We start from the raw sequence: 27,093 nt of genomic DNA on the forward strand, positions 1-27,093 counted from the left end.
GAGAGAGAGAGAGAGAGAGAGAGAGAGAGAGAGAGAGAGAGTTTCTTACAGCAGTCAGATTCATCAGACCAGTCTCCACAGTCATCATCTCCATCGCAGTGGTAGATGTCCAGAATGCAGCGACCGTATGCGCACTGAAACTCTTCAACACTGCATGTGGCTGCCATCACGTCAGTCGCTGCGGAGAGACGTTATATAACATCATTTATCACACACACAGATTCAATGCTGCTGAACACAATCACCTCAAACCAGCAGAAACACAAACAAACCTGAGCACAGATGTAGTCTAAACAGGGTAAAGATCATTTCTGAAACATGTGCAAGCCATTACATTTCAAACTTAAAACATCGGCTGATTTTTGGTAAGCCTGTCTGTACTTCGCGAGATGCTGTAAAATCCTTAAAAAAGTCCATGTAGCAAGGAGCCAAATTTAGTCGAACTCATTCACACAGACAAACTTACGGCAGTTCTCTTCGTCGGTTCCGTCTTTGCAGTCCGTGTCTCCGTCACAGTACCAGTGTTCTGCTATACAGCTGCCGTCCGTACAGCGAAACTCTTTATCTGAACATTTCCTCTTATCTGCACACACACACACACACACACACACAGTGAGATCAGAGCATTCGTTCAGACTCATTTTCCGTCCGGCGTCTCCATCACGATACTTCAAGTGTTACTGGAGAACACACGCACACATCAAAGGTAGGGCTGTCAAACGATTAATCGCATCCAGAATAAGAGTTTGTGTTTACATAATATATATCTGTGTACTGTGCATAATAATTTTGTTTTTATTAACACATGCACATCCATGCATATATTTAAGAAAAATCACAAAATGAATAAACATTTATATATAATTTCAATTATTGGTAAATATAAATAAATGCATGTAAATATTTCCTAAATATGTATTCATGTGTATGTGTTTGCATTTATAAATACAAAATTAATATGCACAGTACACAGTCATATATTATGTAAACACAAATTTTTATTCTGGATGCGATTAATCGCGATTAATCGTTTGACAGCCCTAAAGTCTAGAGATTAAAAGATCACGTCACCCACATTTAAAGATAAATGGACAAATCTTGTGGCATAATAAATTCACACATTGATTCTTGCTCAAGTAAATGTAATGAGAGAATTTACAGCAGGCTTTTCGGAAGTTAAAAAGACTTTTAGCTACTTATGTAGGACCCTATGATTTCTGCCAATCACGGAATACAGGCACGGAATCTGGTATTACTTCTTAACCAGAAAGTAGCGCTGTGCAGCTAAGAAAAAGCTAATTGTGCTATAAATAACGTTAGAATGATTCAAATGTGGTTTAAATAATCTGCTTGTTTTGCGTGTCTGTATTTAAAAGTGGATTGGTTGTGTTTACTGCACTCGTAATCCTTTCTCATCCGTAATCAACTGAATTAAAGCTACTGTCAAACACCCTTTGCGGTGACCTGTCAAAATAAAAGTCTGGTCGACTTGAATAAGTTACAACACACCCACATTTGACATCCTTTCCCCTTGAATTGTTTTATAATTTGACCACTTAGTATATTATTTACTTTAGTAAATGGAAGTTAATGCACTTGTAAAATGATCAAAAATAGTACTTATTTTTTTAATATAACGGTAACACTTTACAATAAGGTGCTATTTGTTAACAATTAATTAATGCATTAGCTAACATGAACTAACAATGAACAATACTTCTACACCATTTATTAATATTAATAAATTAACACATGTTAATTTCAGCATTTACTAATACATGATTAAAATCAAACGTTGTCACTGTTAACATTAGCTAATGCAACATGAACTAACATGAACAAGGATTAATAAATGCTGAAAAACTCAATTGTTCATTGTTAGCTAATGCATTTACTAAGCACCTTATTGTAAAGTGTTACCAATATTACTTTATTTAAAATATTACTTAAATTTAAGTACACCTGAAAACAAAATAAATAAGAAAATGAACTGGTAAAATGGTTTATTACCATAGTTAAGTACATTAAACCCAATTTTACAGATTTTTCCCCTGAATGGTTCAAAGTATCCACAGTAGATTTTTTAATATAGTTTAGGCCTATAAGTGAATACTACAGTTTTCTGAAGTATTTTTTAATGTGGGCAAATATATTACTTACTATTGTACAGTAAGAGACGGAAAACACGGAATCCAGAAAAATAAAAATGCAAAAAAAAACAGAATTTGGGAAAAATAAAATGGATTCCATAGGGCCCTACTTATGATTTTTGTCACCACTAGTTTTCTGTAATGAAAACACCAGCGAGGATGTAACTAAAAACAATGCCATGCAGATGAGTCTGTGAAAAACCTTCATGGTGCCAGAAGCTAAAAACCTGAAGAGGTTCATGTTACACAGATTTACTGACAACAACGTGTTTTCCTGATAAACATCAGCTTACGGTCACCACACATGACAACATACACTCAGAATTTTACATGGTTTGCAAAAAAAACTGTTCAAATGCATTTCAAGTGGTCATGGAGAAAAGTTTTTTGTGCAGATCAACTTTTTGTCTACCTAATGTTGACTTAAATGTCTTTAGTAAAGGTCCTACAGGAGTCTGTGTGCCGTGTTTATCGTTTAAAAACAGAACTCTTTCCTTTTAATACATTCATATTTTTACATTTAACTTTAAGTACCGTTTTAATATCTACAGTATGTCCAGCGGGGGCAAACATCTGGGCTGGGTTTCCCGAAACCTCCTTAACGCTATGTCATTCTTCAGTTATACCATAAGAGTGGTAGCGGTATATTCTTAAGAACGACGTAGTGATACGAAGGTTTGGGGAAACCCAGCCCTGGAGCTTAAACTTCAGACATGAGTGATGTGAACATCTGGCATGTAAACTATATGTCATACATTAAGGATCAGCGCTGGAGGTTGTAAATGATTGTGAAGTAAGTTGAAACTCACCGCACTGTTCATCACTGTTATCACCGCAGTCATTATCTCCGTCACAGTGCCAGAGACTGCGGATACAGTATCCATTCTGACAGTGAAATTCATCTTCCTCGCATTCCCGCGGCGCTGCACACACAACACAAGACATAAGAACACGTCAGTAATGAGTTCAGGCCGTGAACAAATGATATTTTGTCCCGTTTAATACTTTTAACAGTTTGTAGCTCAATGGTGAAATCTGTGTCTATAGCAACACCAAAATCTAATGTAAAAATATTTCCCGAACGTTTCCCTCGCCTGCCGTCGGCTGGGCAAACCAAGTCCAAATTCCCACAGGCTTTGAGTTGAGGTTCCTGTCTCATACAGTAATAATTAGGGGTGTGATGAGATCTGACTGTTCTCGCAAGATCTCGAAATTGCCATCATTTTAGTTCCAATTGCACCCTAAATCTAACCTGTGCGACCTCAAAATATATTAGTTTTGTTGTGGTGCGACCTGTTTTCATTATTGTACAGAACATTTACATTTACTAGACGCTTTTATCCATAGCGACTTGCATTGTATTATACATTTTTGTTTCTGACTATGTGCAATCCCCTGGGATCGAACCCATGACCTTGGCATTACTAGCGCCATTCTCTAACCACTGAGCCACAGGAAACTGTTAGGAACACGCAAATAACTGCCATTGCACGTTCAGATTACGTTATCTTAACATTCACAGGCTAACCTCTTCAAAAACCGACCGTATTTATTTTACATATGTGCAATGTAAGGATATAACAATGTGCCTCATTCTTGAAACATTCGTACATATATGAGTAAACTCAGAGTAATTTGCATGTAAAACAGACCCGAAAACTTTCCTCCGGATTCACAAATACTTCGTAAACGTCAGATTTGACAGTAAAATGTGTGTATGTTAATGAATTCCAATCATTCGTAAACGGCGCGCATGCATGCCCATTCACAATTAGCATAATCCCTGCCATTGAATTACTGCTACACAAATTACGTATTTAGGAATGCCGGAATCCTCTGGACTTCATTCTGTGGTTTGGCTACATTATATTGCATAAATGCATAAGATACTAATAAGCTATATGCTTACCAATAAATTAATCAATTAAACTGTGTCCACCAAAGCGTTTTTAGCCAGCTAAAATAATAATACCTGGTGCTCTTCTGAAAACGACCAGCTGATGGCGCCTGAGAACGCTTTGGAGGCTCTGCGCATTAGAATAATTCTGGAGATGTGTTGGTTGCTGTGATTTAGAAAATCCGCATCAGTTACCCTACTTGTTCCTAGTATCTTATTTTAATGAATATTACTTAATATGAAAAAGCAGTAACATTAATATTAACTTCTCCATTGTTGTGTGTGATGGTTGGTCAATGTACTGTAGTGTTTGTCCCGCCTCTTCTCCGCTGGGATTGGACGGCTGTGTTTAAAAAAGGACAGTGACGAGCTCTGCGTTTTACCCAAAGTTAAAAAGTTAAAAATGATCAAAGACAGGGCAAAAGAACTCATGAAATATCATTACAATACATAGTGCATCAAAATGCAGTGTCATCAGTTTGTCTAAAAGAATACAGAACGTTACGTGCGGTTTTACGCACTATTTACACATGGTATAATGGAGCAGGTGTACATTTCTTTTGTACCAACTAACATTTTGAAAGTACGAACACTTTCATGAATCCTAAAATTTATGTTACAGTGACTTTACGAAAGATTTACGCAAAAATGAGTTTCATGTTTCATGACTGAGACCCAATGTGTTTATGTAGTTTAAAAAAATGAGGGTTCAGTCAGTGGAGGAAGGAGGATTGACAGTGTGATATGATCGCCTTCCCCTCACACATGCAATGTAAGCGTATAACATGCTGAGTGTTTGGTGGTTTTATGATTAAAAGTGTGATTTTAGCATATAGAGAAAACAACCACAGCTCTTTACTAAAAGCTGCGCCTGTTAAGAAAACAGAAAGCATAATTTTTGTGCAATTACTTGCTTGGCAGTTAAGTTTGTGACAAAACATTTTACAGTGCTTACATATTGTTTATTACGGCATAATATAATTCCTTAAAATAGAAGTTTAATTTTTTCATCAAGTACAAGTTGATTTTAAAATGCCTAGATTTTTTGCATTTTGTGTTTTTAAGGCGAATAAAATGTTTTTCCCAATTTCATCATTGAGCATTTCTTTAAAAAAAATCTAAAAACATCTCGTCTCGTGGGATTAAGTGTCTCGTCACACCCCTAGTCATTATAAACTGAAGTTTGAAGGGTTTTCTCTTGTGCTGGTTCATCATACATCGCTGCTGCTTTTTAAATCAGACACGAGATCTCTCCATCTGTTTCACATCACAGGAAAACTTCAGCAACAGCATTACATGAACACCTCATTTACTGTATCTCTCAACATAACAACAACAACATATTTGTGACCCAAGTATAGCTTTACAAAGGGGTGTAATCTACATCAGTTCATCTCTTCATCAAGTTTGCGTTCCTGAAGTCGTGAGCGTTTCCAAAACCAAAAAACCTACAAATGGGCCTACAATGCCAACTTTTGTCAAACGTCTGCTAAACAAACATAAGGCCGGAAAATATGTTGAAACTTTTATAAAACAAGCAAATCAACACAAGAAAACCCTGATGTGAACTCAGTTAATATAGGACATGCGACAGACAGACAAACACTTTCTGGGTTGAATTCAAACCATTTCAGGACTTTGAAGCACCAATTTAATGTTCAGCCTGAACCCTAATGCTTAGGATTGTGAGAATTTTGTTGTTCTCTTCAAAGAATTTGATACTATAATCAGACAATAAAAAAATGAGTAAATGATGGATCTGAGGTGTGCTGGAGATTCCCAACGGCACGTTCAAAGAAAGAAGAAGTTTTGACCCAACATCCCTCAGCAACACCTCACCTCTTGCTGTCTGTTTCTCGTTCTTAATTCATGGCACTAATTCACAGGACACATGAATTATTTCCTCCTCCTGTTGAAATAATAAAATAACACAAAGACAGGCTGACAGCAACAGTGAGAGACGCACGGGGAGAAGCCTGAAATAATGAGCAGGGGACCGCGGTGCCGAGACAACTTACAAAGCAGGCAGATGAAAAATTCATGGAGAGCTTATGGCAGACAGACCCCCCATCACGAGAGCCACCCCCAGAGCTCTGAAATATGGGTCAGACATCAAACCATCTCACTGATTTTGTTTCTCTCACTGCTGTGAACAAACAGTTTTAGATTTGATTTTGGTTCTTACAGACGCTCACATAAACCTGTTCCAAAATCTGGTAGCTGTCACCTGTTTTGATGCATAATACCGCAGATGTGCATGTCATCTACACGCTTCAGACTCCGTTACACGCATGTATACAGCAAAATACAAATGTGAGTGTGGCCACATGCAAGTTTGGATTTCTGTGCAAATCCACTCGGCAGCGCTGAATCTATTTATCATGTCTGGTGTGATATTACTGTACAAATGCTCGTGTCTATAGGGAATGTAAACAGAGGAAACAAAAATGATAGACGTGACAAAATATGAGAAAGCACAAGCTGTTGTTCCACTAGTTCAACATGAGAAAATCTGGTAGTTCACTACAATCACCTGTAGAAAAAGCATCTCCACCGTCCAGCTCTCCATTAACCTTTGTGTTAACTTCGCTCAGATCACGGCATCATGAATCACGGTTTCCATCTTTAAACTACATGTATGACATGTACTTACGACAGTCCTGTTCATCCGAGTCATCCTCACAGTCGTTGTCTCCGTCACACAACCACGAGCGTCGAATACATTTCCCATTATCACAGTGAAAGTCCAGCGGCGAGCAGGTGGGCAGTACTGCAGTACAGACAGAGAAATCACTTCATTCAAAACATTACACAAAATAAAATATACAATATATTAAATTAAAATAAACGAGCATCAGTAGCCATGTTTTCATCTGGTTTTTGTGCCGTTTTGTTATCCAGTACTTTTCTGGACCTTGGCAAAAGCTGACACCATGATGTCTATGAGGAGGCCTGGAAAGCTCTCGGATGTCACCTAAAAACCTTTATTTGTGCTCAGCAGAGATGGGAAGTAACGAAGTACAAATACTTCGTTACTGTACTTAAGTAGATTTTTCTGGTATCAGTACTTTACTCCACTATTTATTTTTCTGACGACTTTTTACTTTCACTTCTTACATTTTTACGCAAATACCTGTACTTTCTACTTCTTACATTTTCAAACCAGGCTCGTTACTTTAGTTTTAATCTGTATTTGATGCACAATCAATATTATTTCTTGTCATTGCGTGACTTTTTCAACCTACACTGCGTTCCAAATTATTATGCAAATGATATCTTTCTCTGGTTTTCCTAATTTGTCGATGCAAATGACAGTCAGTATAATTTTCAAGTAATCAACAGTTAGGGTACATTTGGAATTTTATTGAACAAACCTCCCACTGACAACAGTATTTATTTAAAAAATGAAAAACTCAAAATGCACTGTTCCAAATTATTATGCACAACAGAGTTTGAAAACATTTCATAGGTTGTAAAAAACTGAAAATGGTCATTTGTTGAATTTGCAGCATTAGGAGGTCATATTTACTGAAATCAAAAGCTATTTCAATCAAAAACATCCTAACAGGGCAAGTTACATGTTAACATAGGACCCCTTCTTTGATATCACCTTCACAATTCTTGCATCCATTGAACTTGTGAGTTTTTGGATAGTTTCTGATTGAATTTCTTTGCAGGATGTCAGAATAGCCTCCCAGAGCTGCTGTTTTGATGCTAACTGCCTCCCACCATCATAGATCTTTCGCTTGAGGATGCTCCAAAGGTTCTCAATAGGGTTGAGGTCAGGGGAGGATGGTGGCCACACCATGAGTTTCTCTCCTTTTATGCCCATAGCAGCCAATGACACAGAGGTATTCTTTGCAGCATGAGATGGTGCATTGTCATGCATGAAGATGATTTTGCTACGGAAGGCATGGTTCTTCTTTTTGTACCATGGAAGAAAGTGCTCAGTCAGAAACTCTACATACCTTGCAGAGTTCATTTTCACACCTTCAGGGACCCTAAAGGGGCCCACCAGCTGTCTCCCCATGATTCCAGCCCAAAACATGACTCCGCCACCTCCTTGCTGACGTCGCAGCCTTGTTGGGACATGGTGGCCATCCACCAACCATCCACTACTCCATCCATCTGGACCATCCAGGGTTGCACGGCACTCATCAGTAAACAAGACTGTTTGAAAATTAGTCTTCATGTATGTGTGGGCCCACTGCAACCGTTTCTGCTTGTGAGCATTGGTTAGGGGTGGCCGAATAGTAGGTTTATGCACAACTGCAAGCATCTGGAGGATCCTACACCTTGAGGTTTTCGGGACTCCCGAGGCACCAGCAGCTTCAAATACCTGTTTGCTGCTTTGCAATGGCATTTTTGCAGCTGCTCTCTTAATCCGATGAATTTGTCTGGAAGAAACCTTCCTCATTCTGCCTTTATCTGCACGAACCCTTCTGTGCTCTGAATCAGCCACAAATCTCTTCACAGTACGATGATCTCGCTTAAGTTTTCGTGAAATATCTAATGTTTTCATACCTTGTCCAAGACATTGCACTATTTGACGCTTTTCGGCAGCAGACAGATCCTTTTTCTTTCCCATATTGCTTGAAACCTGTGGCCTGCTTAATAATGTGGAACGTCCTTCTTAAGTAGTTTTCCTTTAATTGGGCTCACCTGGCAAACTACTTATCACAGGTGTCTGAGATTGATTTCAGTGATCCAAAGAGCACTGAGACACAATACCATCCATAAGTTTAATTGAACAATATAAAATTAAATGTTTACGACACTTAAATCCAATTTGCATAATAATTTGGAACGCAGTGTAATGATAGGTCTGCCTAAAAGCCGAAGCGCTGTGTGAGGTGGCCACTAGCCAATCAAATGTAAGAAGGCGGGAGTTACTGTTTACAGAGCAAAGCGGTGACCAATCAAATCAAAGAAGACGAGTAACTGTTCTCAGATCTCGAGCGTGATATTCTGCATCATGTGGTGACTCGTGAATGGTAGGTTTTTTAGCGCGAAAGGACCAGATTTTAAATATGTAATTTAGCTATTTAGCTATTCGCATGTTCTACAAACATATACTTCACGAAAGCACTTTGGCTACTTTTTACTTAAGTACATTTTAGAGCCCATACTTTATACTTTACTGATAAACAGTTTAGTCAGTACTTCAACTTTTACTTGAGTACTTTTAAACATGATGAATGTTTTTTCATTGGCAGAGGTGATGAATTGTTGGTGGGTTGCGAGCTTCTAAATCTTTATGATATAATGTGGGGAGAAAATCAATAGTTGGTATGGTTGTGATTCTCTGAAATTGTTCTCTAGCCACTGATGCATTACCTACTGACTAACAGTATAGACAGTAGACCAATAGGGTTGGGAATCGTTTCAATTTTATCGATTCCAATTCTGATTCTGCTTATTGATTTCGATTCTTATCGATTCCCAGTTTCGATTCCACAGTTGAAGTAAAACATTTAGATATCAACCTGTATGGTCATTTAGCCTGCTTATTGACTTGTTGCAAAATATATATATATTTATGAGCACCGTTTTGTGTATATTTACACATAGAAACACACCTTTTCTGATTATTACAATTTGTATTATCATAGTTGAACTACATCATGGTTAAACTGCAGTTACTATAATGCAACTATGGTTAATTTGTGATTCTCTGTTTTAATGCAAATTCTATAGCTAAACTATGCTCACTACAGTAAAAAATATCGATAATTTTCATAAGGGCTTTTATTGAGATATCAGCAGATCATGCAACGCATGTACTTTTCTGAAAATATGCACACAGGAATTGATAAGAGGAATTGAAATTTTAATCTCAAGTATCCGATTCCTATTCCTTTCGATTCTGATCCGATTCCTAGCCTTTCGATTCCGATTCCAAATTGGAATTGATTTTCGATTCCCAACCCTACACATGAACTTCATCCACAGAGTTGTTCCGAGTTTATTTTACGAGCATTTCACTGTTTGAGTGAAGCTACTGTCAAACACACTGAAACTCGAGCGTCTTCGCGACAACCCACCAAAATAAAAGTCAGCTTAATTTGAAGCAGATGATAAAATAATTAACTTGTAGTAAATTTAAAAACTGTAGTAAACACTAGTGTTGTCACGATACTGGAATTTCTAACTTCGATTCAATACCTAAAAAAATATCGATATTCGATACCATTTTCGATATCATGGGGAATAAACTGCCATAGCAATAAGGCCCTAAATTTTTTTATTTTTATTTGAAATTAAATTGAACAAGACTAGACAATGAGGTATATTTTTACATTATTTATTAATTGTTAATGTAATGTTAATTTTACTAATACATTGACTCACGTAAAAAAATCAAAGTTGTATTTGTCAGTATTAATGGACCAGACCCTGTTGAAAAAAACAGCCTATGCTGGTTTGGTATTTTTTGATGCTGGTTTGTGCTGGTTTAAACTGTTCATGTGCTGGTTTAAACTGTTCATATGCTGGTTTAAGATGGTCCGTAGCTGGTTTAAGATCAAACCAGCATCAATCAAAACATACCTTACCCAGCATATGCTGGTTTTTTCAACAGGGGAGATTAAATAAATAGTTGTATTTTTTAACTTACATTTAAAAGAGATTAATAAATACTTGAACAAATGTATTGCTCATTCATTGTTCATTAATGTTAGTTAGTAGCCTACATTTTTATGATTCAATTTTTTTTATTTGGCTAATTTGGCTTTTATTCACATAGGCCCATACTGTAATCATTGATGAGCGCACATATAGACAGAAACGCAAACTTTAAACGCAAGAACTGTTGCAGAGACTCCGCACTGGACATCTTTCTAACATTAACAACTTTTAACCGGAGCGAATGAGACGAGTGGATGAAATCATTGAACAGCGCACACACATAGAGCGCTATGGTAAACACTGGAGTGCAAACGTGTATCACACGCGAGAACTGTTGCGGAGACTTTACCCGCACCAGCATTATTTCAAACATCAACTTAATCGGAGCGAACGAGACGAGTGGATGAAATCATTGATGAGCGCACATAAAGACAGAAACGCGTGCATTAAACATGAGAACTGTTGCGGTGACTTTACTCGCACCAGCATTATTTCAAACATCAAATTAACCGGAGCGAACGAGACGAGTGGATGAAATCATTGATGAGCGCACATAAAGACAGAAACGCGTGCATTAAACATGAGAACTGTTGCGAGACTCTGTACTAACATAAACAACATATAACCAGGGCGAATGAAACGAGTGGATAAAATTATTGATCAGCGCACATACGTGGATGGTAAACACGGGAAGCGTAACGAGCGTGCACCACGCCAGATGTGTTACTGAGACTGGCCATCTTTTCTAACATAAACACAATTTAACTGCCGCAAACGAGTCAAGTCTGTGAGAGGAGGCGGGGCTCTGTTGTTATGCGTTCACGTGCAGTGTGTGTTAACTCACCGTCGGAAAAGAGAAAGAGAGCGGGAACGCACAGCTGATATCGATACGTGGGACATGGGTATTGGAACCGTTTCAGATTCTCCAGTATCGATACTTATCGAAATATCGATATTTTTGACAACACTAGTAAACACTATAGTATAATTGAATATTTACTATATTACGGTTCAAATATACTACAACTGTTTGGCCCGTGCTACAAAACTTTTAGTTAACATACAGCCCTGTGGGATAGAGTATTCCATACACTTCTCTGTTGTATACGGCTCATTTAAGCAGAAGCAGCATGTCATCTGTGGATTTCATACAGCATATGGTGCAAAATTCATCACATATTGTACACGGCATACATCCGACCGAAACGGTCAGTTTCTGAGACAGAATGCAGGTGTAACAATTGCAAATAACAAATGATCTATAGCCGTTAATGATATTAAACAAACGTTGTGTAAGGTTTGTCATGTCACACGTCTCATTTCATCCGATTCCTGGAAGAGCTCCAAACACCAGCACAAACGTTCAACTCTTTGTGAGACGGTCATGGCAGACGTCCAACAGTCCGATGCATACTTTCACCTCACCGTGAGATGAGTTCCAATACATATACCAGTCTCTCAGGAATGTTAGATTTGTAGAAAATTTGATGAAATTCTCATTCATTTGTGTAGCAGAATGTCCACTGCTTGTGCCGAATAAAACAAATGTGGACTCAATCATTTAACCTCAAAAAACAACATTAAAGAATTATTAAAGTACAGAAAACACTCAATATTTCACGTATTTGTTCACAGCATGGAAATCAAAACGCTGGACATTCGGTTTTCTACAGAAGACCAACATGAGATCGTAAACTGACAGAATCGTCATTTTAGGTGAATTATACCCTATAGCGCTTCAAAATTCAGTTCCCAAAAAAAACACCTCGGGTTGGTTGACAGAAAAAAGTGTGTTGTCATGACAATTAGCCCTGAGCACAATCCTTCTGAAAGACACTTGAATAGACATCTGTGAATTCTCTTTCATACACGCCTGATGGGGACATGCACAAAGAATCTGCATTTTCATACATCCACGCTTTATTAAAAGAAACGTAAATGTTAACCAATACACCATAACCAGATATAAAGACATAACACACACACACATGTTGGGTGACCCTTTTTAACAGCTAAATCATTTATAAATCAACCCCAGAAGAGACACTGAATGAAAGCAAATCATTTGCATTGAATTCTGCAAGTGACATTTACATCGATTTAATTTTAATTCTAACAGGTTAATAAACAACTCGCTAATAAATGAATAAAGATGCTTTAATGAAAACATGAAAACACATGTTAACACTAAACAGTTTTTTTAAATGAAAAAAGGAGTATGAGGGATGCTTAGGGCAGAGGTTCTCAAACTGGGGGCTGTGTTGCCCTGGGGGGGCCTAAGATGGATCCAAGGGGGCCACAGATTTTGTGGCATTATATGAAATATAGAAATTGATCATAAATCAAACATCAGAAAAACAAGACCACCAACCAAAAGTATTGATGTTCCAGCATTGTATAACTGAATATGTTTAAGATTATACGTTTTTATTTGGGGGGGCGCAAATTGATGCACTCTTCACAAAGGGGGCGTACAACGAAAAATTTTGGGAAACAACTGGCATAGGGCATACAATATAGAGTTTGTAGAGTATAAAAATAATTTTGTCCCCATAAAACATGTGTTTGTGACTTACTGCAGCCGTCCTCGTCGCTGTGATCACCGCAGTCATTGTCGCCGTCGCACTGCCACTGCGCAGGGATACACGTGCACTCTCCAAACGCGCTGACCGCACACGTGAAGTGATTCCTTCCACATGAGCATTCTGCAGCACTTAACACACCTACAACACAAACACACGCGCTCACGTTCATTACATCCTGTCAAATATATATTGAACTAAACCTATTAGAAAGCTATCAACTTTTAAATACACAATCCAAGTTCATTTCTGCACAATAGTTTTGTACTTCAAATCAAAGTGAGTGAAATCAGTTTGGTCTTGGTGTAGTTTGAAAAAAAATGTTTGGAACAAAATCCACTGAATAAGTGGGCGCTGTTGTGCTCTATAAAACATAAAAGTGATAAGCCATGAAACCTGTTTTTCCACACGAGCAGTGAATGTGTGTGAGGACATCATGGGATTCATAACACACGTTTTATATTATGCCCACACAATGAGTGACTCTTCTGAAAGCCTGACTTATAAATCACATGAAGAGACAGATTCATGAGACTGAGTCACTTCTTTACGGTCGTTCACTTCTTTTCAGCTTGAGATCAGTACCAACGGCACCTTACTCAGTTTTAACCTTTAATCCAGAGAAATGAAAAGAATGCTTATGGGAAGCATCATGTTTTGGTTTACATTGGTGTACTAACCAGACAGGAGGGGATTAGATTCAAGCAACAAGTAGTTTGTCTGTCCACACCAGACGCAACACGACAAATAGACGCAACAAAATCAATCACAGCCAATCAGATGAGAGTGTGTGCAAAGCACTGTCATAGAATAGAAAATGCATAACGATGCCTTAGTTCTAGGGGTATAACAAAACATTGAAGTATAGAATACAAAACATTAAGACATGTATCGTAGAGCTATTAAGATATGTATCGTAGACTATGGCAATATATTCTTAAATGAAATAATACTTCATATTTTGTTTTATTTTTCAGTGACAGATCTATTCAGTTTTTTAGTTTACAGAAAAGTGGTTGAATTAAACCTTGAATATAGTCAATTCTTTTGTCAGTTTCATAATAATATTTTTACTAATACCATGATACAATCGTAATCGTAAACCCAGTACAGTGTACAGTATACTTAGTACCATAGTTATTATAGTTTTGATTTTAATTTCATTTAGTTTAATTTATATTTAAAATTAGCTTAGTTTTAGTTAAAGTTTTAGCAATTTTGGTTTATGCTTTTGTCAATTTATAATTTATTTTTTCTGTTGCTATATAAGATTACTTCCTTTTAATTGGATTATAAATGTAGTCCTTATAACATATTTCAGTTTATTTTTTGATGCAACATTTCAATTTTTCATGTTTCAATAATTTGTAGATCAACATTTTAATTGATTTCAATGAACAGAAATTAAATTAAATTAGGACATTTAAGTTGTTTATAAGACATACCTCACAAAAAACATTACTGGTGTGCATCTCGAGAGAAAACAATCGCGCTGTTATATTTTAAGACATGTTAGTGTAAGTTGTTTTCGATCAAGACACCTTTAACATGTAAGTTAGTCTGGGACTAGGCTTAAGCCCTGTTCGGGAAAGCGCCCCATATAGTGTCCTACAGTAGACGTCCATATTAATTATTTTACAGTTTTCTTGACTATTATTGTAAAAAGTGATAATAAAAGAAAGCGTGGGTGTGTGCAGGCAAACTTTTGACCGGCAGCGCACAACGAAACATCCAATTTGTTCAAACCAAAATGACCATTACACAACTCGCCACAAAATGTGTTCGAAACCATCAACCCTTCCAACCTCCTCTGAGCTCAAAAAACGTTTCCAAATGAGGTCAGGAAAAGTTTCATGAATAAAACCGGTCAGTTTTGTTAATAACTGTTCCGGTCCGCCACCCTCCTGTCAAACGTGTGGTTTACCACGTCTGACTTGATTCAAGATCATGTTGTAGAGCATCTTCATGTGCAGTGTGTTTTACCTATTTATACGAGGTCACATTGTTATATTGTATTAGGATCATAACATCTAGAGAAGTGAAACCAACGGCTTCACAGAGAGAAAGAAAACAAGAGGAAGCCAGTTGAGCGAACCGCACGGATCTGGGCTTCTCTTTTACTCGCTGAAATAATTACAGGCCGTCTCTTGTGGGACATTGAGTTATAATGCCATGTTTAGCCACTAAATGGAGCAAGACATTTATCATGTGCGCTTTAAAGACTTTCCATTTCTGTTTCAAAGTCCAAAACTGCTAGTCTTGAAATCATTGGAACACAGAAACAACATCAGAGATAAAATACAAACATGCTCATTTACACAATCGTCCCAAAAGTGTTTGGACACTACGGGCTCGCAAATGAATGTCTGAATACACTCGACAACAAAACATCAAAGCCAGAAGTATTTCTTTAAAAAAATGACACCAAACAGTCGCAAAAGTGAGGTTTGATTTCCATGCATTTGGCAGATGAAACAATCCACAAACTGTTTAAAAGTATTTGGACGCTTGTTGTCAAACTGTATACAATTATTTGAGTCATTACAAAGCTGGATCAGAAAAGTGAAGTTTGTTGTAAGAAAAACTCCAGCATCATTTGTTTAAACATGACTGCACGATAAATAAATCAAAAATAAACCACACACGATTTGCCGGTTGTCTGCGATTTTTTTGCTAAATATATATTGTTTTGTTGCCATTTATAGATTTGGTTAGGTTAAGGTTAAAAGCACCAAACTACAAAACACGTTGAAATTCTTTCATTCTTAAATATCTCAACTTAAATACAAACTAAACTAAAACCTATACAAGCATTGCATTCTTTCTTGGTGTCAGTATTGATCAAGTGCAAAATCTACAATCTAAGAAGAAATGACAAACTAGCAAGCGATCCATCTTGTCTTCTCCAAACAGAAGCTTCACGAGGTTTTTGTGTAAATCCATATAACGATTTTAAGTTGATCGTGTGATTCATCTAATTGTTCAGCCTCTTCTATAACTCGATGTGTCAGTTCATCTGGTACGGTGGTGGTACAAAGTGAACAGACCTGTCTGTGCAGACTAACATCCAAATCATCCAACTCCAACAAACCTGCCGAGATTGAGCGGTGCCAATGCAAAGACCTGGAAAACTCGCTGGAAAAACCTGGAGGCCTCTTCCTGAATGGAAATGGTTTGGAAGCATGAAGGCAATTCCTTGAATCTACAGATCGAGGTTCTTTGTAAAGATGAGTCAGTCGGAGGCTGTAATGTGTTTACACAAGTTAGAAGCTTTTAAATCTTTAATGTACAGACTTGAGGGGAACGTTTCATTGGCCCTTTTTTGGACATGATGGGAAGGCTCACACACGCAGAGTTCAGAGTACATGCAGACGTACTAAATGGATTTGTATTGAAATACAAAGCGTGCATGTACACAGTCAATGCCAGGCTAATGCCAACAGAAACCGAGACGGTTAGAATAAAAGGGGTCTAAACACTCTCAGTCACTGTATGTGCAGGTGGCGTAAAAAAGCGGTAATCAGGGCGGAGATAAAGAAGATTTAGTCAGCACAAAGGCAAGCTAAACCCACCCGGGCGATTCACGTCTTATCTTCACTGAAAGAGGACAAACACGGCTGAGCTGAAGAGAGCAATTAAGAGAGATCACATCAACAATAAGAGCTTTGCATTCTGTCTGCCTTTACTTGAAACATCCACAACATCTTTTCATCTCCAGCCCTTCGTTTGCTGAAAAGATCTACATCTGGAATCTCGAAAACGCCAATACTGCAGTCCACTGTCATTTCCATCCCATCGAATTAGCACTCGACCACAGACTCCTCATCTCACCGCATCTTTCCAGAGATCTGTCAGCTGAAGATCTCAGATACGCAGCGAGACACAGCCGGACCTGACGGGAGCAGTATGTGCGTCACTTCAAAAAGAACGCTTGACATTTACACATTGTAGAAAAAAGTAAACCATGACAACATGTTTCAACGTTACTTTGGCAACATCAGCAACTTCTTGAAAAGCTAGTCATCAAGATTTAAAATAGCACATTTACATTTGTTCACTTAGCAGATGATTTTATCCAAAGTGACTTACAAATGAGACGGCATTAAGATTTTGTCTAATGAACTAAAAGTGAGGTCTACAAAACTATGTTTATAGTCAACTATGTTTTTGCAGAGATCTGTTTTATAGACCGTTTCATCGGACCCGCGCGCGCCTGACCCCCAGTTAACTTCCGGTTTGTGTTTGGCTAGTGTCTAATAATATAACTATTTATAATTTATTTAATTTATGTTATTATTCATTTAAATTACTATTTTATTGTATAATAATAATTTATTAAATAAACGATTTGTTGAGTTGTGTTGTATGTTCATTTGATTAAATAAACAATTTGTTGAATGGGTCCTGTAGTTTTGACGCATTTAAACAAACCGTATGATACACTGACATCTAGCGGTTGAGCTTGGTATCGCAGTCTAAATTCAAAATATCGGAGAGACAAGTTTAGTCAAGTAATGGTTCTTCTTGGATTCTTTTGATTGTTATCAGAAATAATCTATTGTTTGTGAATGTGTACCGAAAGTTAATTTGGGGTCACAAAAGAGCGCATGTGCAGTAACGCATGTTTATGTTGTTAAGATGAAACCGTCTATAGCAAATAAACTCTTCATTTCTTCATCATTTATGAAGACTTGCAACAGTTCAAAAGAAGAAAACAATACTTATATAATACATTCTTTGCTTTATGAAAGGAATACAGCAAAAACATTTCTAATAGTTCATTGCTTGAATAAACTAATTTCTACCGTAAATGCATATGTGCATGTTATAAGTAAAACATAATTTTGACGTTATGTTCCTACTCTACCAAGAGGAACAGATCTTAAAAAGATCTAAATTGCCCTAGTTGTTGAAAACCATAAATTCCCCAAAGAATATAAACACTGTGGTGCCATCACACCATTGCTCTGCTTGTGATAGGATTATACCATCCTGATGCACTGCAACGTAACATGATGTTTGACATGAAGCTGGGATAAACCTTTTTCTGTTTGTACGCCATTTTCCTAGTTCGTTGTGAAAAACACGGAAAATTAGAAATGTTCACAGTATCTTTAAGTTTGGGTGAAAGGGCCCACAGCTTTTGGCTTACGAGCGGGTATAAAATGTACCAGAACCTCTAAATCTGGATTTTTATGTCCCTAGAGAAAATGGAAAAATACATTTTAGGGTATCCTATTCCAGCCGCCGAGAGCAGAATTGTAGTTTTGAATGATGGAGTACAGTAAAAGGGAGGGGACGTGAACGTATCGAGTGGGTTAGAAAGAACGAGAGATCGGGGAGGAAAAAAGAGAGGGCTCGTCTCTATATGTCAGTTGTTTTCCATCACAGTCAGCCATTTTTAATGAGCTTGGCTCCTCCAGGCCATATTTGAGGTACAGTCAGTGGGCTGATGGGATAGATGGGGGATGAACTGGTGCCATAAACATAAAAGACAAAAACCGTAACGTTAGAAGCCTCACCTTAAGACGGACATCAGGGTTAGCGGCTAGTTCTAGACACCGATAGACCCCCCCCCAAAAAGCCAAGCCATACAAAAAGACGAACTTGCCGACCTCTAACCGTTTAACTTTTCTATACAACACAAGCCACGTCAGAACATTTTGTTTCAAAAGCTAAAATCATCCACCTGCAGTGTGTGGTTTGATCCATCAGCAGTTGTGTGACAGTGAATGAAGAGCTAAATCCCGTCCTCTTCAAACACAGCTAATGTACCATGCTACACAAAGAGTGTTTGAAGGCAGCTGTATCTGGGCCACATACTGAGTGATGACTCCAGTGTTTGGGTAAAAGGCATGTGTGTGCATGTGCTTACTAAAGAGGGAGCGAGCATGTTTGATGGGAACGGCTGCGCATTCAAATCCGACAGTAATTGTCTTTCGATGTATTGTTTCACGAGCCGCAGCTGAGGCAGGAAAAAACACACTATCAGCGTCTCTAAACTTATTCAGCACTCTCAAAAAACTAAAATCTAGATATATGCATCTATCACTCCCCAGAATTTTGCCTTTTAAATGAACACAAACTTGGCCAATAACACAAACTGGTTTTAAATAGCATTACAGGCAATTCGGCCATTATGTAACGTGTCAAACAGAGTTTTAATTGATTGTGTTCTTGTTCTGCCCCTAGTGTACCTTTATTTAAACAACATGAGGAATCTGCCGTTTCAGACAGAGCTCGAGGAGAAAGATCTCCAGCTGTTGTATTGTGATGAAGTGTGTAGACCGCTCACGCAGAACCACAGAATTGTTGGCGGTTTGTTGGGAGAGAAATTGTTCAGGCGTTCTTTATTCTTCGGCCTAATAATCGTAGGAGCGGCTGTCGCCTTTGGCTTGTTCGCTGGGATTTCTACGGCACCATTCTTTGTAAAGCTGCTTTGGAACAATACATTGTGAAAAGTGCTTTACACATGAAACTGAATTGAAATCCACAGCAGTCAGTAGCAATTCAGTCTCAGTCTGTAAGAGAAAAGCCTGTGACAGCTGCTCTCAGACAACTAAACTGCTTTGTGACAAGAAAGGTGGTTTGCAAAGCGATGGTATGAACCGGGGGAAAGAATTTTAAGCATTTCAGTTCATCTGTCCTGCAAATTCAGAACATATATACAGTACCATTTAACACTACCATAAATAAATCTAGTTTTTAGCTTTGGCCTACATTGGCAAACAATAAGGAGTAATGTATGAGAGGTTGTGATATATAATTGATGCATACAAAATCTTTACCAATATCTAATACACTGGCTACATTCCTCAAACAAAACGTTGAACATCTATTTAAAGGTCCAGTGTATGAAATTTAGCGGCATCTAGCAGTGAGGTTTTGCAACCAAGGGCTCACTCCACCCCTCACTTTCAAAGCACTACGGTGGCCGACACAGGACTAATGGGCAATTCACATTTCGCGTGTAAAACCACGAGGAAAACGCGAGCTGAGCCGCTTTCTCTAGCCAAATGACCCACGGTCAAAAGTTGAACTATTTCCATCTCGATGCGCCGCCTACACACCTAGAAAAATGTGCGCGCCGCACCGTATGCGTGTCGCGACCGCATCGCTCCCTATTTGCGCGCTGCCACGTGTCTACATTTAAAATAACGAGCTTGAGTGCACAAAAGATGCGAAATGCGAATCGCCTCTAAGATGTCACATTTCACTTCTTTGCCGAAGGAGATAATGTATTTATGAAACAAGTTCTGTAGAGCAGTTTGTCCGTTTAGGGCTACTGTAGAAACAACATTGCGAATTCTATGTAAGAGGACCCGCGGTGTATATAGATAGAAATAGCTCATTCTAAGGTAATAAAACATAACGCTTCATTATGTAAGGTCTTTATACACCTCTGAAGCTATAGTTATGCATATTACATTGCATTTCTGTCAATAGATCCTCCAAAAAATTACACACTGCACCTTTAAGTTTTAATGTCAACAACCTGTCAAACCATCATGTCTGATGCAGACCAAACGTGAACCCTAGTCCCCTACAAACATAAAAACATGAATGCACTTCTGCACAATCCCATTTTTATTTAGGTGCATTATTCTATATATATCTATATATATAAAATATCACTACATATCCGTTTGTCTAATAAGTGAAGTAGACACAGAACAGATATGTTTCTAATCTCTCGGTTTGTCTTTTATTTGATATCACTCGGTTCTTAAGTCACTGTGATGTTGAAGAGCAGAAGGTCGCTTGTTTTCACGAGGACATGGCTGGCCTCACAAAGACGGCGTTGTTTCATCTGAACCTCCGCTCGTCTCTCACGGGCTTGGACAGAGTTCATGAAATCACGATCTCTCCAGCAACCTCGTTCTTGAGTATCTGTATAAAAGCAGACTTGTACACCGTTACCAACCTTATTTCACACGCTTGAGTTCAGAGCAAGAACTATAAATGTGTTGGTTAGTGAAAGTAAAACGATAACGTTTACCAAGACGCTCCATGAGATAATTATTAGATTAGCTTATCTAGAGATCCATTAGAGGAATAGTTATTTATAGAGGAATATCGTCATTATTTTCCCTCACCATCATGTCTCTGCACAGCTTGTATGCTGTTATTTTCTCAGATGAATACAAAGGGAGAATTGTAAAGAATATTCACTCAGCGTTTTCCATACAACACCAGTCGCCATCACAGAAATCATCTGACTCCAGAAGACTTTAAACAGAGATGTTTGGACTGCTTTTAGAAATCTGGACTACTGATATCTTGTAGTGTGTTACATAGAACAACATCAGTCACATGAGCGGGAGTAAATGAAGCATTTCTTTCGCAAGCTTGAGATAATGGTTTTTCACAACCTTTTGTTTTTTGCACAACCTCTGCTCTCTTCCCATTTCCTTCAGCATTATAGCAGAGATTTAATTTATCAAGCGCAGAGGAGTCTTTCCACAGAGGCCCAGCAGGACACCGGAGCGAGGCGTGTGAATGCTCCCGTCTTCCTCCGCTCAAAGACTCGGATGAACAATGCTGCCTGCTATGGGTGTGCTGGAACAATTCATCCAGCCCTGCCTCACATACCCAACATCAGCATCATCTCCAGCGCTGAATCTCACAACACAAACAAACCAAACGGAAGACGCGTAATGAAGTGTTCTCAGGACCTCGGCTGACCTTATTTTGTACAAATCTTTGCCAACATAAGAACGGCTTATTGTCATTTTGCCCCAGCCATTCTCGCACTTATTTGACATGCACAATAATAATAGCTGGCCGATATGATGATACATAGCATGTGACTTAAGAAATGTGTCTTATACTTCTTAATTCAATCTTAATTCAGAGTTAGTGTGAGTTTTAACATGATAAAATTGCACCGTGACAGTAGTAGCCTACTGCATCCCGCGAGTTTAGAGTTCAGACGTTATCGTCTGCTGGTGTGGATGCAAATATAGGTATAATTATTGTTACAGTTATCTCAAATCCTGAATGTATTCCGCGAATGCACATTGCAGACCTCAGTCTGAAATCAGCGTGTCATTTTTCCAGAAAACCTTCATTATTTCCCCAGGGAGTGCACACATTTACACTGGGAGCGCATGGCTGATGCCGAAAGCTTGTCGGACATAGCAACCGGGGTTTTGCAAAGGGTCAACTGACCTGACCTCTGAGATTCACGGTTCCTGTCGAGTTAGAATGCTTTGGAAAAGCATCTCAATGCTAACTGCGACTTCAGTCTGCGGCGTTCCCCCAGTTCTTCACCTGTTCTTCAAACACATTCTGAGGCCAAACCGGAGGTTTAAGGCCAGTCTCCTGCAGGCCGGGTCTAACTCTCATTGTTACGCTCCTCTGTTACTTGGACACTATATATTTTCACCCCACCTAAAGCTTCTTTCTCGCTCTCTTTCAGGACGAAACAGAAGGGGGCCGTGTGGCCAAATGAAAAGCTTTTTGGTATTAGCAGGGCTTCAGTGAATATGAAGGAAAAATCTTCTTTAGATTGAAGACTTGCGTGCCATATGAAGACTTTGTGCTCGGAAACAGAGGCGTTACAGAGAAGTACGGCAGATAACCTGTACCGACAATCAACTCATCACACCACTCCTTTCCTATCAAAAAATTAACTAGATTTTCAAAAAAACTTGCGACAGCAGAATTTGTCGTAAACTTTATTTCTTAAAATAAGAGGACAGCACGTCTTACAATTATCCAAAAATCAAACATACTTTAACCCTCATGCACATCATCTCATCCTTCAAAAACAACTAGAACTAAAAGCATCAACACTCAAGAGCATCCCCTCACTACATATTTGTCAGCAAAGAAAGAAATAAGTATTACTTTACCAACCATCTGTTTTCAAATCCCCTTTATTTCAATACCACAACGTTGATGTCTGTAAAAAAAAATAATGTGCAAAATACACAGAAGTATTTATGAGAAGTTGAAAAGATTGAGGCAATTATTGGTTTGATAAAACGTTTTACTTTTGTGTGTCATTGAATAAACAAATGTTCGGTCAATTAGAAAACAAAATCATGACCCCACACGCGAGGATATGATAGTGGTATGGAAATAATTACTGAGGGGGGAGCTGGTGCGTTTTAAATAGCTCAAATAATCAGCTGTTCTGATGGAGACGGTGTTTGCTCACAAGAATATCTGTCAGAAGAATTCCTTCAACACAGACATTGGCGCTTGCTTTAAATAGAGCGGAGACTATAGACGAGCAAAACTAAAGCAATCACAGCAAACGTCAACAGGTTACAAAACAAATGAATAATCAAATTCATCAAATAGAATTGGATATAGAATCTGGTAGATGCATTGATCAACAGCGTGTGTGTGGTGGGGGGGTTACGTATAAATGGTTTTGTTGTAGACTGAATGAGTTGTGGCATGTATGAATGATTTCCTGTGTTTGTAGAGCAGATGAGGTGATGGATGACAGCCCGTGGGCTACAGAAGAGCTGAGAAAGAATTGACATGGATTGAGAATAAATGTGTTGATTTTAGTTTTGGGAAATTCTAATGTCAGAGCAAGAAGCCGAGTGTTTAGAATACTCTCTGCACATGAATGACTGCTGCAAACACCACACTGTCTCTTACAATGAAATGATAAGCAAGATATGTTCTAGTTTTCAATTTAAACTGGATCTGATGCTTAACTGTCCAGCTAAACATCCAGTTTATCCCTCACACTCTCCACAAGTTGTTTTATGAGAAAGTCTCTCTCTCTGTCATGTTGCATTAGCTAAAGATACTGGATATCAATACAATGTCTGAACACACACACACACACACACACACACACACACACACACACACACACACACACACACACGCGCCTTTCTTTCACCACATTACACCAGGATTTGTGTATTAAGCAAACTTTTATTTTAGTAAACAGCTAACAGTGTGATTCAGCTAAAAATGTCTAGCAATTTATACCCCAAAATATGTCATTTCAAAGTATTACGTAGCCAAAAATTCTTTAAGCAATCATTTAAATGTATGCTTCTAAATTGGATTATGAGACAAAGAGGTCTGACATCCATCTAACCTTGAGTGGACAAAACCAGATTTACAGCTCAATACCAATTATCTGTCACTCAACTTCATCAGAAACAGAGCTTTTCTATTCAAATCAATGGATGGTTTTACAAAAATCATTAATGGCATTGATTTGAAAGTCTGGTCATTATATTCATTCAGTAAAAGTTCAAACTTACCAGCTATTAGACAAAATGTGTGTATCCGTTGCAATGTTAACAATGATATTTCAACTACTGATAGGTATAGCTGATAGGTATAACGTTCATTATTTTCAAATTTGCTATTTCTAGATACGTGTTTAGGTAAAATTATAATTTTGGTTTCATTCTGTTAACTATTAACAATATTTCTCCCAAATTTCAAATAAAAATTTTGTTTCCGTTTTCAATTACTTGCAGAACGAATTTGGAGAAACAGGTGAAAATAACAGAAAAACGCTCTGTATTTTTTTCAGACCTCAAACACTGCAAAGAAAACAAGATTCATGAATTGTTTTGTGATAACATGGACTTTTCTCACAGTTTTCATGAGTCTTGTCATGATGTCAGTCTTTCACATTGCTGTTGGATGACTTTGTCACTCATGCGGTTTGATTTTGTTGAACTTCAACAGACATTCACTCTTAAAAATAAAGGTGCTTAAAAGGTTGTTCACAGCGATGCCACAGAAGAACCATTCAGCCAAAGGTTCTTTAAAGAACCATCTCTTTCTAACTTTTTTATCATCTGAAGAGCCTTTTTTCGCCTCAAAGAACCTTTTGTGAAACAGAAAAGTTCTTCAGATGTTAAAGGTTCTTTATGGCACCAAAAGGTTCTTCTATGTCATCGATGAACCTTTTGAAGCACCTTTTTTAATTTAAGAGTGTTGGACTGGAATGACCCCAATACATCTAGAAACTCTGATTAAATGAAAATTCGGAACGGTCTCTTGACTTTTTCGAACAAATACACAACCATTTTATACATATAATTATCCTTAAAGCTGATAGTTCACCAACTTCTCTGTTGAATAAATGTCATACGCAGCTCATCTTTCATTCTATAGTCAGACAGACAAAAAAAGTCCAGTTTTCTCAAAACGTATAATTCTCACTGCTCCTTTATTCCAGATTCCTGAGGACCCTGTTTGTGCACCAACCTATTGATTTTGTCAATCCTGATGAGTGAACACACAGTTTTCCCACAAGCCTTTGCTGGGGAGGGTTTCTCCCACAATGCTCGGCAGGGGTGCGGGAGGCCCAACAAAAGCACCATAGGGTAGAATGAGCTGCAGTTAAAAGTGAGGGAGAGCAGTAAAACTTGCGCTTTCTTATCCCTCTTTTCAACGTTTCCCCTCCACCTTGGAGAAAAACCTGCGGCAGAGAAAAGCTGCGGAGGAGGAGGAAAGCTCAGAGAAAGAGGCTGATTGATCGAAAGCTGTAGGTAGGAAATACTTCAATCTCGCACCAAAACAGTAACAAAGGCCATTCACCGCGGGACGCGAAAACAGCTCAGCACCCCTGAATGCATTTCCACCCAAAAAACGGCTCAACGTTTACGAGCGGCCCTCCGCTTGTGAAGCGACAATGAACCATTTACCGTAACAACACGGGGACCCTATGAAATCTAGACACAGTGTCCGATAATGCCGTCCCATCAAATGCCACTTATGTCCGCTTTAAGTCTTAAAAAGCTTCGAGTCATTCGAATGAAAATGTCTATTTTAAGCATTCGCCAGCGTACAGAGCAGAGCTCTGGCAGCTGTTCGGAGACATCTTTCCTATATTAAACCATCAGGAAAGCATGTTAGCCATTCACCCCGCATGATGACAGCTGAAACGTGACTCCAAGTGTACATACAATCTTTACGTTCAACGTTCTGCACACGACAACAGTTGAGGTTGACAACACAAAGCTGGGGTCTAAACAAGGTCCTAAATTTATGACAGACATTTCTCTGGAGCTTGTCTGTTCCTAATGTGCAACACAAGACCAAGTCCCCCCTGGAGAGGAATACGGATGTTTAGAAAGCATTAGATGCACAGACCCATTTAAATCGAACCAAATTCAGACCATCTCATGAGGCGGTTTAATCACGATCATTTTAAAATCTAACGTAACTCAACTACAAACACCTGATTTTGTAATCGGATTGTAATCGACATTACATGCAGTCCATTACTACCCAGCATTACCCGCCTCACTTTCTAAGTTCTTACACATGTTGCAAGAGGACAGAGAGGTAAATTATTGCAGTGATGAACTATTTAGCTTATCAACATCAAGAACGGCCAAACACGGATCTGACTAAGTTGCCATGGAAACCAATAATTCAGAGAACATAAGCTGCTTAGTAGACCTTTAAGTGAATAAATAACCAAGCAAACATCCTGACATATCTGTTTTAAAAGAACAATGTCAAAGCTTTTTCGCAACCTGCAAAAAGGTCCTGTTGGCTTAGAGATACCTTCTTTAAACAGCAGAAAGGAGACCGTGTTTACAATGGCCGGACGGGTGATGTATGGGGCGTATGATTGATAGACCTGCCAAAGCCCAATAGTCCAGCGAGCGGCACATGTGTCTTCTGCTTTAGACACAAGAGCAAAGAGAATAAAGCTCTGATCATATTTGCAGAAGAACAAAAGGCGACAGTCCGAACGTCCTTCAGACAGGACGTGCTAAAACAGAGAGCCGGTGCGAGAAAGTCCCTCAGGGACGGGCGGCTATTGAATGTGGGCACAGTTGATGGGTCAACAGAGCAAAGACAGGGGGGCGGCCTCTAGAGATCACAA

The 27,093-nt window shown here is 38.5% G+C and overlaps 1 protein-coding gene across 3 annotated transcripts in view; it reads right to left on the bottom strand.

Annotated features, from left to right (window-relative positions):
* lrp4 (low density lipoprotein receptor-related protein 4) overlaps positions 1-27,093 on the bottom strand; it is an 84,425-nt gene that overhangs the window by 34,682 nt on the left and 22,650 nt on the right. For all 3 annotated transcript variants that reach the window (XM_057331163.1, XM_057331253.1, XM_057331327.1), the window contains exons 2-6: positions 13,251-13,397; positions 6,701-6,817; positions 2,960-3,073; positions 467-583; positions 50-178 (exon numbers count right to left, since the gene is read on the bottom strand). In XM_057331163.1, coding sequence (XP_057187146.1) covers positions 50-178; positions 467-583; positions 2,960-3,073; positions 6,701-6,817; positions 13,251-13,397 — 624 coding nt within the window. The remainder of the gene's footprint in view (positions 1-49; positions 179-466; positions 584-2,959; positions 3,074-6,700; positions 6,818-13,250; positions 13,398-27,093) is intronic.

This window comes from Triplophysa rosa, linkage group LG1, assembly GCF_024868665.1.
Source record: "Triplophysa rosa linkage group LG1, Trosa_1v2, whole genome shotgun sequence".
Taxonomy (NCBI): Eukaryota; Metazoa; Chordata; class Actinopteri; order Cypriniformes; family Nemacheilidae; genus Triplophysa; species Triplophysa rosa.